The sequence below is a fragment of the Strigops habroptila genome, chromosome 2 (assembly GCF_004027225.2).
Source record: "Strigops habroptila isolate Jane chromosome 2, bStrHab1.2.pri, whole genome shotgun sequence".
Lineage (NCBI taxonomy): Eukaryota > Metazoa > Chordata > Aves > Psittaciformes > Psittacidae > Strigops > Strigops habroptila.
In genome coordinates this window covers 70,015,489-70,032,653 of record NC_044278.2, presented here as the reverse complement: position 1 = coordinate 70,032,653, position 17,165 = coordinate 70,015,489, and the positions used below count along the sequence as shown (strand labels likewise).

The 17,165-nt window shown below is 37.9% G+C and overlaps 1 protein-coding gene across 13 annotated transcripts in view; it reads right to left on the bottom strand.

Annotated features, from left to right (window-relative positions):
• The window catches only part of DOCK9 (dedicator of cytokinesis 9), a 116,502-nt gene that overhangs the window by 87,534 nt on the left and 11,803 nt on the right, over positions 1–17,165 (bottom strand). For 10 of the 13 annotated variants that reach the window (XR_003990078.1, XM_030476521.1, XM_030476513.1 and 7 more), the window contains exon 1: positions 12,178–12,795. The exons of the other annotated variants lie outside the window; for them this stretch is intronic. Coding sequence is in view for 9 of the 10 variants with exons in the window: in XM_030476521.1 (XP_030332381.1) it covers positions 12,178–12,339 (162 nt within the window). In the remaining variant the exon portion in view is untranslated. Of the gene's footprint in view, positions 1–12,177; positions 12,796–17,165 lie in introns of those variants that run through there. 13 annotated transcript variants of the gene reach the window in all.

The following is a 17,165-nucleotide window of genomic DNA, read 5'->3' as shown; positions in this document are numbered from 1 at the left end:
AAATTGGAGTTCTAGTAAGAACTATCAAAGTACTTCCTTCTACTGATATAGAAGTTATTAGTTTAACAATCCTCCTCTGTTATTTGAAAAGGTTTATTGTCCTAGCTGGAGAGAGTTGGTGGATTCATTACAGCTTGCTTATTATGTTCTCTCGCTGTACTATGAAAATTCCAACAGAACTAAGGGTGTAGCAATAATAAAAACAAACCCAAAAAAGTTCTTATTTGATTACTTCCCCCACATACAGAAATATTCCCTTTTCCCTCACTGGAAGCTACTTTAAATTCCTAAATAACGTGCATTGAAGGCATTGAAAAATAGATCCTTTAACAGAAGTACACCTGAATTATTTAGATAGTTCTTAGAACATTTAAATAAAATTTAACTGTTACACACACAGTCTTTAGAGAGTTCAAATATATTCTGATTGAAAGATATGCTGGGCAGTTAAAAAAATAGAGGTGCTAGAATGTATTTTACAGCACAAGTAGTTTTCATGCTAGCTTCAACAAGCTGTACAACTATGCTAGACAGAACAGACACTGAAAAGCAGCTAATATGAAAACCAAATTCCAAAGTAACTCCCAGAGAGAACTAAGGATTTGGTAAACCAGAACAGCAAAACTTAATTAAAAAGGCAGACAACACACAAAGAATCAAACCTAAATCTTAAACACACCCTCTTCACAAGTGCTGGAACTTCTCCTCAGTGTCAGATAAAGCACTGACACCAGTTTTTCACTGGCAGACAGAACTGGAATTACTAAAGGGAAGAGATACCTTTTTTTAAACAATTCTTACCAGCACTGCCACCGGACTCTCTGCTTCCACTTCAGAAGGACCTGCATCTTTGCACTGTGGAGACTCTACAACACGCTCTTTCTTAGGATTTCTGTTCGTCCTTGCCTGCATTCTTTGATTGAAAATACAAGCAGCAGCAAACCCGTATGCTTTTTGGAATCAAAGTAATGAACATCCCAGTGATCCAGTGAAAACAATAGCTTTTTCCCTGGCACAAGCAGCAGAAAGCACAAACTAGTCTAACTTCTCAGCTGCAGTTTGCTAAATCTGTCATGGTGGGAATGCATGACAGACAAAGGCCAGCCCCCAAGCATGCTGTATTCCTCTGGAAAAAAAAAAAAAAAGGTGGATCCATTTTAATGCCTTAAGGTTATGAGTCAAACACAAAACAGAAGATGCATTTCTAAAATGACCATATAAAACAGTCACAAGTCATTCACAGCACTTAGAAAATCAAGGCTTCAATATTTTAAAATATTTTTATTGTAAAAATTAGCTACTTATTGACAAGTGGCCTCTTTAGAAGTATAAAAACCTCAGCATTACCTTTTTTAACATTAAGATCACTTATTCAGGTACTATCAACAACCAGCCACTACATTCTCGAGGATCAATGCCCCAAACAGATATGTTGCTCTTTTATGGGGGTAGGATAGAAATGCTCTTTTTAATCTTAGTGCTAAATTCATATTAAAAGTTTACTTTAACATAAAATTATCTTCACAGTAAAAATCTTATAAACTCTACAAATGTACTAATTCAAACATAAAATAACCCCCCCAGCCTTCAACTTTTGAGCACTTAACTCTTCAAGTAAACTACTAGCCTCCCTCAGCCTTTTTCTTTGCTAGAGCTAGTTAGTTCACTCCTGCCTTGCACATTATTAATGCTCATTATTACCAGCTCATTCCTCCCTCCTCAGAACCCTACAGCATTGTAAATGTCCATCACAGATCACCCTCTTAAAAAAAACCCTGAGAAGACAATAAAACAAAATCTTCACACATTTTGATTCAAAACTACACAGCGCTCAGTGGCTAGTATCTTCCGTCTTTATAAACTCAAGTCATGCTTCAACTTTGCTTCCACATCCAATCTACTCTTGTACTATAACATTACTTACAGACACTGTTAAGCATACACACACTAGCAAAATAAGAGGCAGCAATTTTTCATAGAATCATAGAATGGTTTGGGTTGGAAGAGACCTCAAAGATCATCCAGTTCCAACCCCCCTGCAACTAGGGCAGGGGGACACCTTCCACTAGACCAGGTTGCTCCAAGCCCCGTCCAACCTGGCCTTGAACACTGCCAGGGATGGGCCAGCCACAGGTTCTCTAGGCAACCTGTGCCAGTGTCTCACCACCCTCAGAGTGAAGAATGTTTTCTTAATGTTTAATCTAAATCTCTGCTCTTTGAGCTTAAAGCCATTCTCCCTTGTCCTATCACTATACACCCTTGTAAAAAGTCCCTCTCCAGATCTCTTGTAGGCCCCCTTAAGGTATTGAAAGACTGCCAGAAGGTCTCCCCAGAGCCTTCTCTTCTCCAGGCTGAACAAGCCCAGTTCTCTCAGCCTGTCTTCACAGCAGAGGTGCTACAGCCCTCTAAGCGTCTTTCTGGCTCTCCTCTGGCCTCGCTCCAACATGTCCACATCCCTCTTTCACTGGGGGCTGAAGAGCTGAAAGCAGCACTGCAGGTGGGGTCTCACAAGAGCGGGATCATTTCTGTACAATTCTTCAGTGTAGAACAAAGCAATTTTGCACGCAACCTAGTTGACATTTTAGTAATTGTGAAAGTTTGACTAACCTAGCTCCCCCATGCAATGGTTTTAGCATATGGCTGTATGCTAAATTCCTCCTAAAAAAGTGAACTATGATAAGCAGCTTCCTCCAGGCTTTGAGAAGGATATTTTGGTTTTCCCTTTGTTTCTTTTTAACGCTCATGAGCTGCAACCTCAAAGTGCACAAACCTCAGTGGCTGTATTTACCAAGTAAAAATACATCTGACAGAAAATTCAACTCCCTAAAGAAGCACATCCCTATTTTAGACTCCCTGTCCACCAGAGCAACCAGACAGCTGCGAAAACTAAGCCACCACCTTCATTCAGTTCTCCACTCTGCTCCCCTTCTTTGGACAGTTAATTATCTCACTTCAATATATCTGACATCCTAAATTTAACTTGACATGAATTTTTATCTATTCTATAATAGAATAGAAAGTCACCTTAACCTGCAGAAAGCAGACCAAGTTGTGGAGAAGCACAAATACCCTTTTTTAATTGCTAGTATTTTTCAGAAGGCACAACTTCAGGCACAGGTTTCTTACCCTTCACACCTAACATAAGGTGTTAATATCCCTTTCTCTTCCCCTTCTCTCTGCTCTCATGCCTGCATAAGATAGTTATTTCAGTTTACTGCAATCGTGACATTGAATCTGACCAGGAGTTTGCCTATCTCATCCACAATGCAAGCATACTTCTTAGGAGTGGACTGAAAGAAATAACAAAATTAACTATCAGAGAAGAAAATAATGATTACTAAGCTGCTGTCATTTTCTCTAGGAAAAACAAGCTCAGTGCATTTACTTTTTAAACATTCTAATATACAGACAATGAACTCTAGAAAACAATACTTTGAAGTTTCATGAAGAGTTAACAAGGAAACTAGGAGTTTAGTCAAATTTACAAAACCAGATCTTCCTGTGTAAATCAAGGTAGACAATAGTTCAAGAACATTTAGTTACACTTTACTTTTATTTTGCACCAGCCCCCTTTGTTTTCAGAAAACGGAAGTTCAGAACAGCTTAGACTAAATTGTATTATTACTTGAGGATGCAGCTGCCAAACAGGAATTTGTTTCATTGAGATGGACTGCAATTATACTTAACTGCAACCAGAAATGTACAACCTTATTAGGCACTTAAAAACACTCACACTAACAAAGACTTTAAAATATTATACATGTTAAATGGTATTTCTTCTGGTTAATTTAACAAAGAATTCTACTCTCAAACTGCAACATTGTTTTATCCTGGTCAGGTACTTCCCTTGAATGCATCTGGATTACTTTAATTCAGTAGAAATGTGATTTTCTTTCCCCATCATTCTCCCTATTCTTAAAACATGATGAGAGACAAAAAGAAAGCCAACACTTTTATAACATCAGTTTAAAGATACAGAAGTTATTTCTTCCTACTGAATGGTTAATGTAATTTTGGCTTGCATTTCATGAACATACATACACCTTTAGAGCAAGTGCTTTTATTTAACAGCAATAAAAGTGTGAAGCTGTATTTCTGGGGCTACATCCTGCACGAAATAGATCTGAATTGCTAAATTGATGTGTATTTCCAACATTTATTTTCTGCTGAGAACTTAGTGATTATCTCAATAATTTAATTCACAAAAAAATACTTTTTTTTGTGAATTAAAACCAATGAAGAAACATGCAATACTGCTTAGCCAGGCACCACACAATCAAAAGAGGTAAGTTACTTTAACAGAGAGGTATACGTAAAATTTTTGCCAATAATGCATTATGATTCAAAAAGTAAAAGAAGAAAAAACACGGCCTTAAGACAGGCTGAAAATTCACCATCTTGTTACCTGACCTGGAGTTTTAAACCATTTAACTTTAATTAAAGAAAAAAAAGATACAACTTGCTACATCAAATCAAGCAGTTCTCTCACTAAAGATCAACAGGACAACAATGCACATACAAAAAGAAGGTCCCTGTACAAAAGTTATTTGACTGCATTTCCAACATGGATCCCAAAATTGCAGGAAATTACTAGCTAGATAGGGACCTTTCTGCAAAATAACTCAGGTTATTATGGAAACAATGCATTTCATCTTTTTAGAGTGGCTTGAAGGACTTCCCATGGTACTTTTAACAACAGTACTTCCCATATTACTTCCAATAGCCAAATAGTTGTCTCTCTTTTTGCACCATGTACCCTTAAGGAATTACCTATGTAATTACAAAATTACATAGCTACAGAAGTTCTCAGTATTCCCAGCATACCTCAGTGATTCATTCAGCAAATTTGGTGCCCAAAAGACAAGTTCCCCACATACACCCTCTTATTCTTTCAATTCACTTTTCACTCCAAAAGCTTGCTTCTAATGCACAATACCACATAAGAGTAAGTGATAGCAAGGGAACAGGCAGCATATGAGAATTTCTCCTGAACTCTGATGGAAGAAAGGATAACCACCCACCCTCACTGTAGGAACAAGTGAAAACCTGAGCAGTTTGGTTTAATGGCACTTCTTTTGCTCGAAGTCCCACTTATAATCTGCATCAAGATCACTAAACCCTGTTGAGTGGCCAATATTAGCATTCACTAAATCTACCAGCCATCAAACTTGCCTCTCTTAGCTGTTCTAGGGAAAGAACTGTTGCTTAACCTGTAGCAACTGGGGGGAGGAGGGAAGAAAGGAATAATCTTGCTTTAGGTTTACAAGTCCTGTATATGTGAAAACAGAAGGACTTGACATCATAATTTACTAAAACCCTCTACCTGTCCTCTACTCCTTTGTGGCTCTTTAAATCCCCTGGCAACTCGCAGCATTTCTTAACGAATAACTTTCAAAAATTAGAAGGATGGATGACCAGAGGGGTTTTGATGCTTTGTTCTGTTGGGGGTTTGGGGAGGGGGTTTTTTGGTTGGTTTTTGGTTTGGGTTGGGGTTTTAAGGCAGTACCTCATACAAAAATACAGACCCACTTTAGCAGACTGACAAGCACCATTAAAAGCCAATACGTCTTGCTCTCATCTGTATTAGCAGAACGTAGTCTAGCACCAGCACTGCCCTCCCACACTTGGCAGCCCGCCTTGCAGCTGTGTTAAAAGCATAACATTTCACATGTCAGTGGAGGATCCAGCGTTGCAGCTATACATCTTAATACTGCCGAGTCTCATAAGTGACCCAACAGATACATGCTTGCCCTGAAAGAATACATTCACAAGATCAAGAGAAAGGCTCAGCCAGCTGGTAGCTTCCATTTCCATGGCAGCAACTGACTTTCCATGGTAAAGCAAGAATTAAGCATACTCTGGAATAGCTAGGCATTACTATCTGTCAGATAAGATACAGCACCTTAGTTTGGACACTCTTACTCTGTGACAAATACAAACTAAAATAAGTTTTAAATCACAACAGAGCTAAGCAAAATACAGGTCAACTTCAGTCTTGTCCATGTCACACTTCTGCACACTGTTATCTATGAAGTATTAACTTCAGCTGCACATGCTTGACTCGCTGGTGACTGATTCATTTCATACCATTATAGTAGACATCTTTCTGTTATCAGAGAAAACCTGACTTCCTTATGGTCCCAGGGGAAAGAAAGAAAAAGAAGGAAAAAACCAAATCAGTGTAATTTAGTCAGGATTAAAGGCTTCAAGATTAAAACCACACTTCTGCTCAAGGATTTAATTATTGTTCTGACATACCTCCTTATAGAAAGGACATGTACAAGCAGACTGACAGACTGAGAACAGTATTAAAGATGGCTTTTTTCCTACCTGGACGATACCTCACAATTATCAGAAACTAACAGGACAGTGCAAGCATCAACCCAAAGTCAAAAAACAAGTCAAAACCCCACATCTGAAGATATCTCAAACTGAGGCAGCTCTGTGCCAAGCAAGCCTGAGGCAGGACTCTTCCCACCGTGTAACACCAATCTTTAAAGACTTTTTCAGGGAGCGATTTGCTCCTTGAAGAGATTGTTAATTCACTTCTGTCCTTAGGCTTAAGTAAGAGCACATGTTGGTTTGCCTCTAAACTAGAACGCAAACCTATCTTGAACCTCACAATATAGAGTTCTAAGAAGCAAGAACACTACAAGAGTTATCAGCTGGGTCCCAGCTTTACTTTAACTGCATTTCATTTCATGACAGAACAGGATACCTGCACCTGTAGATGATTCAAATGAGCATTTTGGGCCGTTCCTAAAGCAGGTGGAGTAAGTATGAATCAGGAAGTCAACCCCTTTCTGTGTGTTCAGTCTTGAAAGCACCACCCATGCAGCTTCTTCCACCACCAAAGTCTTCTTCCGATTCCTCAAGATCACTTAAGATTTCCAAGTTTTCTGGGGAGCGGGTTGTGTGGTTGTTGGAGGGGTTTTTTTGGTTAACTGGGGTTGTGCTGTTTGCTTTCAAAGCTGCTTGCTTTCAGAGCAGGGTATCCAGCTCCCCCAAGATTCCCTGCTGCTACATTCAAAGGGAACATGTCTTCTATCTGGATGCAACATAATGCCATGTTTTTGGAGTCAAATATCTTTCTGTGCTGGTCCAACCTATATTGTCAAGTATGAGCAATGGCTTATGCTTGTAGACTTGACCAACTATCCTGAGTCTTCAAGAATTTTTCCTGAAGATGCGGTGTTTTATCTCACCATTTGCATGCCAGTGCACTGTGTGCCTACCAACCTATGTCTAATTTTCCTCTCCCATGAATCCTTCAAAGAAGTATATCTGCTGAAGGAACTACGAGTTTGGTCAGTTTGTGCTGCAGTTTCCCCTGCTGAGAGGGTAGAGGGAAACCAGAAATGGACATTTGAGCATTCTTCCCAACGGAGTCTAATGAAAGGTCAAAACAAAAAAGTCTATAGAAACCATCGGGAGATTTAGCCAAAACTACAAGCCAGCACATAAGACACCAGGTTTTTATTCAACCAAAGCAGTAAGATGAAAGGAGATAAAAGAATTGCTCTCATTCCATTGACCCATGAAAAACTATGCAACAGTTGGATGCTATTCTCATACATGTCTGTTTCTTCTTTATTAAGAGGCTTAATGAGGTCTAATGATCTAGTTGCTGATGAATAAAAGCCACTTGTAATACAGTTACAAGTTGAAGCAAGTTATGAGTGAAATAACAGACTAAGCCATACAAATTATCTGCATCCCATTAGAGAATTGCTGCACAAGCTGTTTAAGCCCATTAAGAAAAAAAAAAAACACCTTCCACTTACTCAGCAGAATTACTTCCTTAGAACTCTCTCCTTTAAATATTCCTACTTTATTTAAAGTAGGAAAGTTTAGTAGACATAAACAAGTTGATATTAGTTTGTTAATTCAGACAGCAAGAACAGGCCTTAATATAAGCCTTTTAATAAATGAACATTTAAAGGTTTATTTTCGACACATCACATGTTAAGAAAAACATCATATCAAGAAAAGGTTTTTTTTTTTAAATCATACTCATATATTATTCTGAAATCAAAATATTTGGAACGTGAATGTCTCCCGTGAAGTTATTTCCAGAATGATATAGCTCACTGCTGTCATTAGCCAATCTTCCTGCATGCACCACCTTAAAGATGTCACAGTTTCACAGTTTATTAATAAACCAAATGACTCATGAGCAGCACAGAAAGAGCAGTCACACAACACCTCAGTTACACCTAATGATGACATTGCTGTCAAATCAACAGGTGACATGGAGTAAGAAACCGCAATTACGAAAATATAAAGTTAGCGGTTCTTTTTCCAGCAAATACATAAATCTATCCCATTAAAAGCTGGACATACGCTATTTCAAAATGGCCTGCGTATCTTCTCAGAAATCGTGTAGGCACAAATTAAGTAACAGTTGCTCAAATTAAGGATATTTTTCCCATCAGGCAATAAATCAAATGGCTACTTAAAATTATTAGGCCACATCTTACACAAACTACAGCTACAGAACTACCTTAACTAGGTTTACCAAACTACAAGGTTCTAAAGCTTAATGACAGAAATGGCAGTGTTGAATAGGCCATTAGAAGCAGAAAACATTTCAAGCATGCGAAAAAAAGAAAAAGTTATTTTCAATTTTCAGATAAATACAACAACAACAAATTCAGTGTCCTTCAGTCCAGTGTGTCTCACTTTATGATTTTCTAGCTCCTCCACTGGCATTGGTAGCACACTCACCCAGCATCTTCCTTGAAATTCTTCAAGGGGCTTATTATTAAGAGCTTCAAAAATATTGTTAGTTTTCTATTCACCATATCATTCTCCCTTGCTCATTTTCCATCCTTGTCTACCATCTGAAGCAGCTGTTTAGGCCTGAAACCGTACAGTAACATTTCACTGCTGATAATCATTGGTTATACAATGATTACCAAAAAAAGGAATTTTAATGTAAAAATAAAGGCCATGAGAAAAAAACCTCCTAACTCTAAGACACTGTAACACAGCAGAAATAATGTACAATACCCCTTTGAGAATTTAATAAGATAGGAAAATAAAAACAAACTAAGTAATGTAGATTAACCATACAAGCTAGCATTTTGAAACTGTATTCTTGAATTTACTACAAAATTAAACAGAATGTTTTCTCAATATTTGCAGAGAATAAATATGCCCTAGCTGGACATTTGGGGAAAACATATTTTCATTAATATTGAAGCAACTCTTAATAGTGCTCAAACTAAATTTATAATCTTTTACTAGAACATTTATTTTTATTTATGTGGACCTAAAAACCCTAGAAGATCCTGTGTTCTAGCAAGATAAAGTGTATGTGACAGGCTAGAAACATTCCCAAAGATAAGATGTAGCATCTCCATTGCAAGTTTGAATGACATCAGACAGATAGAAATAAACTGCTTTAATCTATTGAAGAAGACGTTCTCACCCAGGCTTCATTTTATCTTTCCTTCAAGCAATCAATAGAGCAGGCCTGCTTAATAGAAAACTTTAATTATATTTAATTAGACTTTAGCTATAACCTCCTGACCTCTGGATTACAGGGTTAAATAAGAAAACTGTATGCTAAATCAACTACTTCTGTCTCCCTATTTCTCCACAGGAGACTTTTCCTTCCATGAGAGTTACTTCCCAAGAGCTTTCTGATCACAGGAAATTTTCACAGGTTTTCAAAACCGCTTTTGCAAGAGAATGTATTCTCTAAGTTAAAGGACTCCCTGAAATTCAGTGGTGTTCTGACAACAGTTCTATATCAGGAGATATTTGATCCAAAAATAACTAAAAAGACCATGTAGCAGGTACAGCCAAAAAGGCAGAGGTAAGAAATTGCAGCTCAAATATGTGTTTCAGAGCAGACAAATAGGCAAAAAAGAAAACACAGGGAAGTGACACACTGCTACTCCTTTTTGGTCTTGACCATACAGTTTCTCTTCAGAGGATTCCTGTAAGTCTTCACCTCCCTGCATGGCTTCTCAGTGAGAAGCAAGGTAATTTCTCCTTCTGAAAGCCACCCTTTCAGAGGAGGAAGAGCTGGCCAAACTAGCTTTTATAGCAAAGAATACAAAAATTATGTAATTTAATAGTTCTACGCATATACTTAGAATTTCATAAAATCACTTGCCACTGTTGCCAGGACTGCAGTATCTTTCCCACTCTTCCCACTTTTCAGAGAATCCTGCTTGCCACTCTTCAGGGTAAGTGAGTCAGTAGCAACTGCTCCCCCAACCTCATACAGCAACAGCCAGCGCCAGCTCTGATCTAGAGTATGACCTTTTAATGACATCCCACTCACTTTCTTGTAAAATTCTGATTCTACACTACACCAGTACAACAAGCAGGAAGTCATTCAAACCCCTCAATTCCATACACTCTTCCATACTAACCTTCAGGTATTTACCCCAGGAAGAAACTTATCTTGATCCACTACTTCCAGTTAAACCAAGCTGACAAAGCCATACAGGAAATCAGAAAAAAAAAATAAAAAATACAGTATCATTATTTAAAAGCATCTAGAAATTTTGGAGCTGGGGAAAATAAGTGATCAATGTGGAACTTCAATTGTAAAGAGCTTACTAAGCATGTTTTGTGCTTAATCTTGCCAGTTTGCAAGCCAGTTCTGTATGGCTAAATTACAGAGGAATTATTGCTGGAACAATACCACAAGAAACAAGGGAAAAAAAAATACAAAATATTTTTACTGCAACCTCCAGGTTACAATAATTCGCATTATATTTAAAAAGAAGTAGTTCTTCATTCACTTATCTAACTAAATGTAGAATTTAAGGCCAGTAAAGGTGTTAGATCTTAAATCTAGTGGAGTACAGAAGCTACTGAAAGTATTCATTGTCCAGAGTTTAACAAATGTCTAATAACCATTTGTATGAAGCTAACTTAAAAATGGCTAACAGTGTAAAAAGGCTTCTAATACCTAGAGGAAGCCATTTTATTTTTAATATCAAACCATATTAAGAAAAGGCAATACTTCATGATGGCTAATATACATACTCTAAGTTATTTTAAGCATTCTGAAGACAGTTCAGATTATTCTTTATTTTTTCCTGGAAGCTTATGTATGTGTATCCATGTATAAATATACAGATAAGTGTGTGTGTGCACATATATACACACACACGTGTGTGTGTATATATATACACATACAGGTACGTGCATATACACACTTATTTTTTCTTGTATTTGAGTTCAGCTAGAAAGGACATGGCCATCATAAAGACAAGAAAGCTTAGTGAAATTGTTAAAGGCTTTCCCTAACTGCAGTTGCACAGCGTGGGCACGCCAGCAGGCACTACAGGCTTGTCAAAATCTGTCCAGCTATTTCCGTGTACCACACCCCTCTTATTCCAACTAGCTAGCTTAGTGACAAAGCAATTAACAAGTAACCCCAAATGATTTTAAAGAAGTATTTAAATCCTTAGCTAGCCCAATTCTAAGGCAAGCAGTGCACATTAGGTATTGCAATTCCACCCCCTCAAGCCTAAATGCAATATATCTGACGCACAAATGCGTCATTAACCTGGGGATACAAAGATGTCAGTTGCACTTTAAAGCCTGTTTTCTTTGCATCAGGCAACACCTAAAAAAGCCTTCAAGAGCAAAGCAGATTCAGAAAATAGTTATTACTCCCTTTAACCTTTTTTTTCTTCTAGAATGCTCCTGCATCCCTTTCAGCAAGTTAAACAGAACTAGAACAGTTTCAGAGAAACAAAAAAAGGGGAAAAAAATGTAATCAAATCCATCTGAAAAAAATAAACCTTAAATCCTGGGTTACTGTTTTCCCAACAATGCATTCCTTAGTTTTTTCAAATAACGGAATCATCTGTTGTTCTTCAACTCAAGTGCCAAATACATTCCAAGAGCATGTTTAGAAAGATCTAACAACAGACTATCTTCTATAACAATCCTGTTAATGGAGCACAAATTCTTCAGAGCTAACAGTACAAATCTAGATGGTATCATGAACATGAATCCTCAGCTTTAACATTACAGCTGCATGCACACGTGTACTACATACCACATACATGCACTAACATCCTACAAAATCAGGACAAAGCATATTCATGGCTGTATATAGATGTTAAATAAACATAGCATCCTGGTTTTAGTTCAGCTTTCAATTAGCAGACGAAACTGTTAATGAAACAAGTTTGTATTTACCAGGGATGAATGAATCAATATTCCTGAATCTTCATTTGGCAAGCTGAATGCTGTGTATTCAAGGGCATTGTTTTCCCCTTGCTGTTTGCAAATATAACCACAGTTTCTCTCAAAAACTGTACGAATGCCTTTAAACAGAACCACACTTGTAGTGCAACCCATTCCAGATCTGTTGAATTTTGCATTTCTAGCAGCCCTGATTGCATTTGTAGAATGTCTTCTTCCTTTGCTCGACTCGGATAATTTTCCTGGGCTTCACAGAAAAATTTCTTTGTACAATCTTCATTACGTCCGACATTTAGTGTGATCGTTGACTAGAAACCATCAGCTACTGAAATGTAATCCTATTTGCTTAAGCCAAACACTGCCAAAAATCCAGCCGCAGATGATGAAAAGCAAAGGATACCTCAGCTGTAGAGGATAGGAGGTGTTCAGCATGTGCTATGCTCCGCAACAGAGATGAAAAGATATTCCAGAGGGTCAGGGAAAGAGCTCTTATATTTCAGAGATCCTTAGAACATAATGAAAGATGAAAGGAAACTGCAAAGATACTGCTGCAGTTTCTGCTGCCAGCCACAAAGAATCCTCATCTGCTGCAAGAAAGCACTCTCCCAGAATGCTTAGCACAGAGTTCGTACTGGCAAACATTTCTTTGCTTGACCTATATGTGCTTTTTAGTGTTTAAAACAAAAAGCTCAGTATATGAGGAGAAAATTCTTAACTCACTGCTGCTACAGAAAAAAATCAGCATGTTGTATAAACCTACTTCAATGAACTCTGTGTGTTATCAGCATGCTATTATCAGTTCAGGCAAACCACAAGGGAGCTTAAGGCTGTCTTTACTTTTTCCTTTCTTCCTCACATGCAAAGTGATCAGTCAATTCCCACCTGCCAGAAACCAACTTTATCTTGTCCTTGACTGCAAATAATCAATAGTCATTTAAAAAGGGGAAAAAAGAACACAGCTGACTATCTAGCTCAGTTCACCATCCACATCTAAAACAAAAATACCGATTGAAGTTTATAATACATAAATTTATTGGCTTTATAGTGAATCACACCTGTACTGATTGAATTTATCACTACAGGATTCTACTCCACATACCATACTGGTATCTGTTGTACATGTTTGTAAATACCTTTAACTGACACTGAGAAGAAGTGTTAAGTTTTTTAACTACTTCTAGAGGCAAAGAATTTGCAAAAAACAACTGTCCCAATCCACACCATAACAGTATCAATCACTTCGTCACAGATTGCTGGTTAGTTTTATATTTCTGCTAAACTGAAAGCACTGAGATGTATTTATTTATTTACTCACTAAATTGTAAAACTGAATGAAAGAGTGAACTTGTAAACTCAAGATTGTCACAGTGGAGTTAAAACAAGCTATATTAAAAGGACTTAAGTGAAGCATGAAGGGAGGGAATAAACACATTAATGTCAGCTACTCATTTGCTTTCATGCAAATTATCTCAAGAAAATACTTGCATGTTACAATGAGACATTCAGGAGAAATATTTAAGATTTGTTTGTATGTTTCTCTAACATCTGGCTAGTTAATACATCTCAGTATGCTTCTCATTATGTTTCTACCCTAAATACATCACAATAACATGCAGTCACATTGATTTGAAAAAAACCCCCAAAAAATCAATATTTGACAGTGATCCAAGTAGTTCCTGCCAGTCCCATATTCTCAAAGGCAGCAGTTAGCACATTCCACATATTGTAAGAAATAGAATTGTGTTAAGGCAGTTCTCTTAATAAGGAGTAGCTTTTTTTGGGGGGGAGGGGAAGGGGGAAAATAAAGAAGGTAATGGTGAAGAACGTGGCATAAATTCTACTCTGAAAGGCAAAGATACTTCAGACATCACTATGAACCTTGAAAAGCAACGTCTCTGTACCTTCTTCTGTCTCTCTACCTCTCTTAGCTTCTTTGAAAACAAGAAGCGGGCCAGTGAGGGAAATGCTCTGCTCCATTCACTAAGGTTGGATAAAGACATCCTTGCAAACATGTGAGGGAAAACAGCCATGGGAGTTACCATGGAAGGCACCCCCCATAGATACATTCAAGTTAACTCTTTCTACTGCAGAAGCCCACTTCATTCCCGTATGGAACGTAGAATTACAGAGACCTGCCCAAGTTCAGGTTTCAAACAAGATATCAAAAGTAAAGAGATCATTAAAAGAAAGCACTGTTTAGGCAGTTTTCCATGCAATTTCAGCAACTTCATAATAGGAAATGTTTCGGGGGGGAGGGGAAGGCAGGGGCGAAAAAGCAGCTCATGTCTTAAGAGAGTATGAGTAAAAAGTCAGTTACAACAAATTACCATGCACTAGACAGTTCCTTCAAATGCCTAGAAAATCACCTCACTTTTAAAGCACTAGGTAGAATGTGGAGAAACAGGAGACAAAGATCTCATTTGGAAAGACAAACATCTTGACAGAATTGTAGCCTAAGTCATGTTGAAAGTGACCATGGGAGGCATTCTAATTCAAACCTAATTAAGAGCAAATTTAATTCCGACTGTATCTTGAATCAATATAGCCTCACGTTTTTGTACTGTTTTAGAAAACGCAACTGTAACTCACTTGGATCAACAGAACGGTAACAACAATAACATAAAAAGCATTCCAAACAGAGCTTAGGAGATAAATATGGGGACATGAAGGCTAGGAAGAATCCACAGGGAGGAGGAACTTGACCAGATGCTTGTACTAATATTAAGAGGAAGTACAAAGTAAACACGTGTACTAGAAATCAGACAGTTCTAACCAATGTTCACAAGTTTCTGTTTGACATTGGTTAACATTTATGAAGGTAGAAGTCTCTAGGGAATCGTCACCTGGATTGATATAAAATATTCAGGGGATCCTATAAAATTCTTATTAACATAATGAGAACTTAGATAAACCTAGACAGAAACTGAACAGTCGAAAGAATACAGATCAAACCAGGGAGGCCTTCCAACCAAATGTGTTATCACAAAACATTAGCATTCTGTCTTCAGACATGCCATCGCTAAAGCAAAGTATTTCATAAAACACAGGTCCATATCTGCAAGAGAGCATACTTCAGGCAGAATTCAAGCATCTAGGTCCTAGCATAAGAGCCACAAAAAATATCCTTTATCTCTTAAAACATTAAAAGTAGGTACTTACATTTTTGTGTACAAAGTTGTCTTTGATATTTAACATGCCCAAACTGATACCATCTTGACAGGAGAGAACAGCTGGTACCTTACAGATCTTAACACATCCTGACTGAACTCAGCTTTTCACAAAACATGACAGTATTTGTAGGTGGAGCACTACCTTCCATCTGGCAGCTGCCTGTATACTGGCACAGAAAGCTAGAGATGCAAGCCTAAAGTCTCCTCAGCCCAAAGGATTAAAACCAACATTGCTTAGTACTCTTTGGAGTGCTGTAACAACATGATGATAGTGTATCAAAGCCAAGGTACTCACTTCTGCCTGATAAAGCTATGCTGCAGAAAAGAACTGAAGATCCAATAACCCTGCAAGAGGGAAGAGAAGTGTATATACAACACTTCAGACTAATAGGAATGTTCCTAGAGAAAAGGAAGAAGAAAATTCGGTTGCTGGTTCCTATTGCAATGACTCTTTCTGCAATGACTGCTTCATGCAAACTTCATAGAAGAGCTTTGCCAGGTAATTCTCCTCAAGAACCCATGTTTCTTCAGAAAGAAGGAACTAGACTAGAAGCTGCTTTGTGGCCACAACAGTGACTTTTACTCTGTCTTACAACCTTTAAGCACCTGATTTGTTGAAACTAGTGCAAAGTGTCTGGATATGGATTATTCTGAGTAACCCTCATATCCACTTTCCAGAATGGCAAGAAGGAGGATATAAGGAAGTACAGGCTCATCAGATTCACTCCAATCTCCACATAAATCATGATGCAAACCCTCCTGGAAGCCATTTCCCAATATATAAAGAATAAGGGGCTAGTTCCAAGTAGACATCATGGATTTACCAAGGACAAATTATGCCTGACTGACCTGTTTTGCCTTCTGCGATGAGATCGTTGGTTCCGTGAGCAAGGAGATAGCAACGGACATTGAATACTGTTAGTAAAACAAGCTTCTGACAGTCTTCCTTAGCATTATTGTAGCCAAATTAGATGGATGTGGTCTGAATGAGTGGATAAGGCCTGTTGGACAGCAAGTTGAACATGCTGAGTAGGCTTTTCAGTACAAAAAAAGATATTGACATATTGAACTGTGTCTAATGGAGAGACATCATGATGGTTTAGGAGCTGCAGCATATGATAGAGGAGAAAAACCTAAGAGACCTTGGATAGTTCAGCCTTAAGGGAAGGCTAAAGATCTTATTGTTATTTGCAACCACTTAAGGGGAAACAGAGAGAAGACAGAGCCAGACTCTTCTTGAAGTCATAGGAAAAGAGGCAACAGACACAGAATATTCCATTTGCATAAAAGGATTTTTATTTTTTTCCTAACCATGAGGGTTGTCAGCTAGTGGGGTTAAAATATTTTCCATCTCTGTGGATACTAAAACCAGACTGGCATAGTCTCTGACCAACCTGATCTAACCAGATCTGTTTCGAGCAGGGGATTGCTCTAGGCGACTTCCAGAGATTCTCCTTTCAACCTGTACGTTTTCATGATTCTGTGGCATTACACAGGGTAGCCACACACTAACCACAGAGAAAGAGAAAAGCTCCAAGAAAATTCTGTTCTTCAGAAGAAGGCCAGTATGATTACTCCAGGAAGTCATCTTGAGAACAGCATGCTTGGATTCCCATGTAATTTTGACTGGGAACCTGCACACTCAGCAATGGCCTAACAAAAGATTTGTATCTGACATGAACAAAAATGTCACCAAAAATGTGACATTATAAATATTAAGAATACCACCAGGCTGAAAACTACAGGTGGTTTATCATTCATAAGATTCCCCTAATATCGAAGACCATATCAAAAGTAAAAAAAAAAACCCTC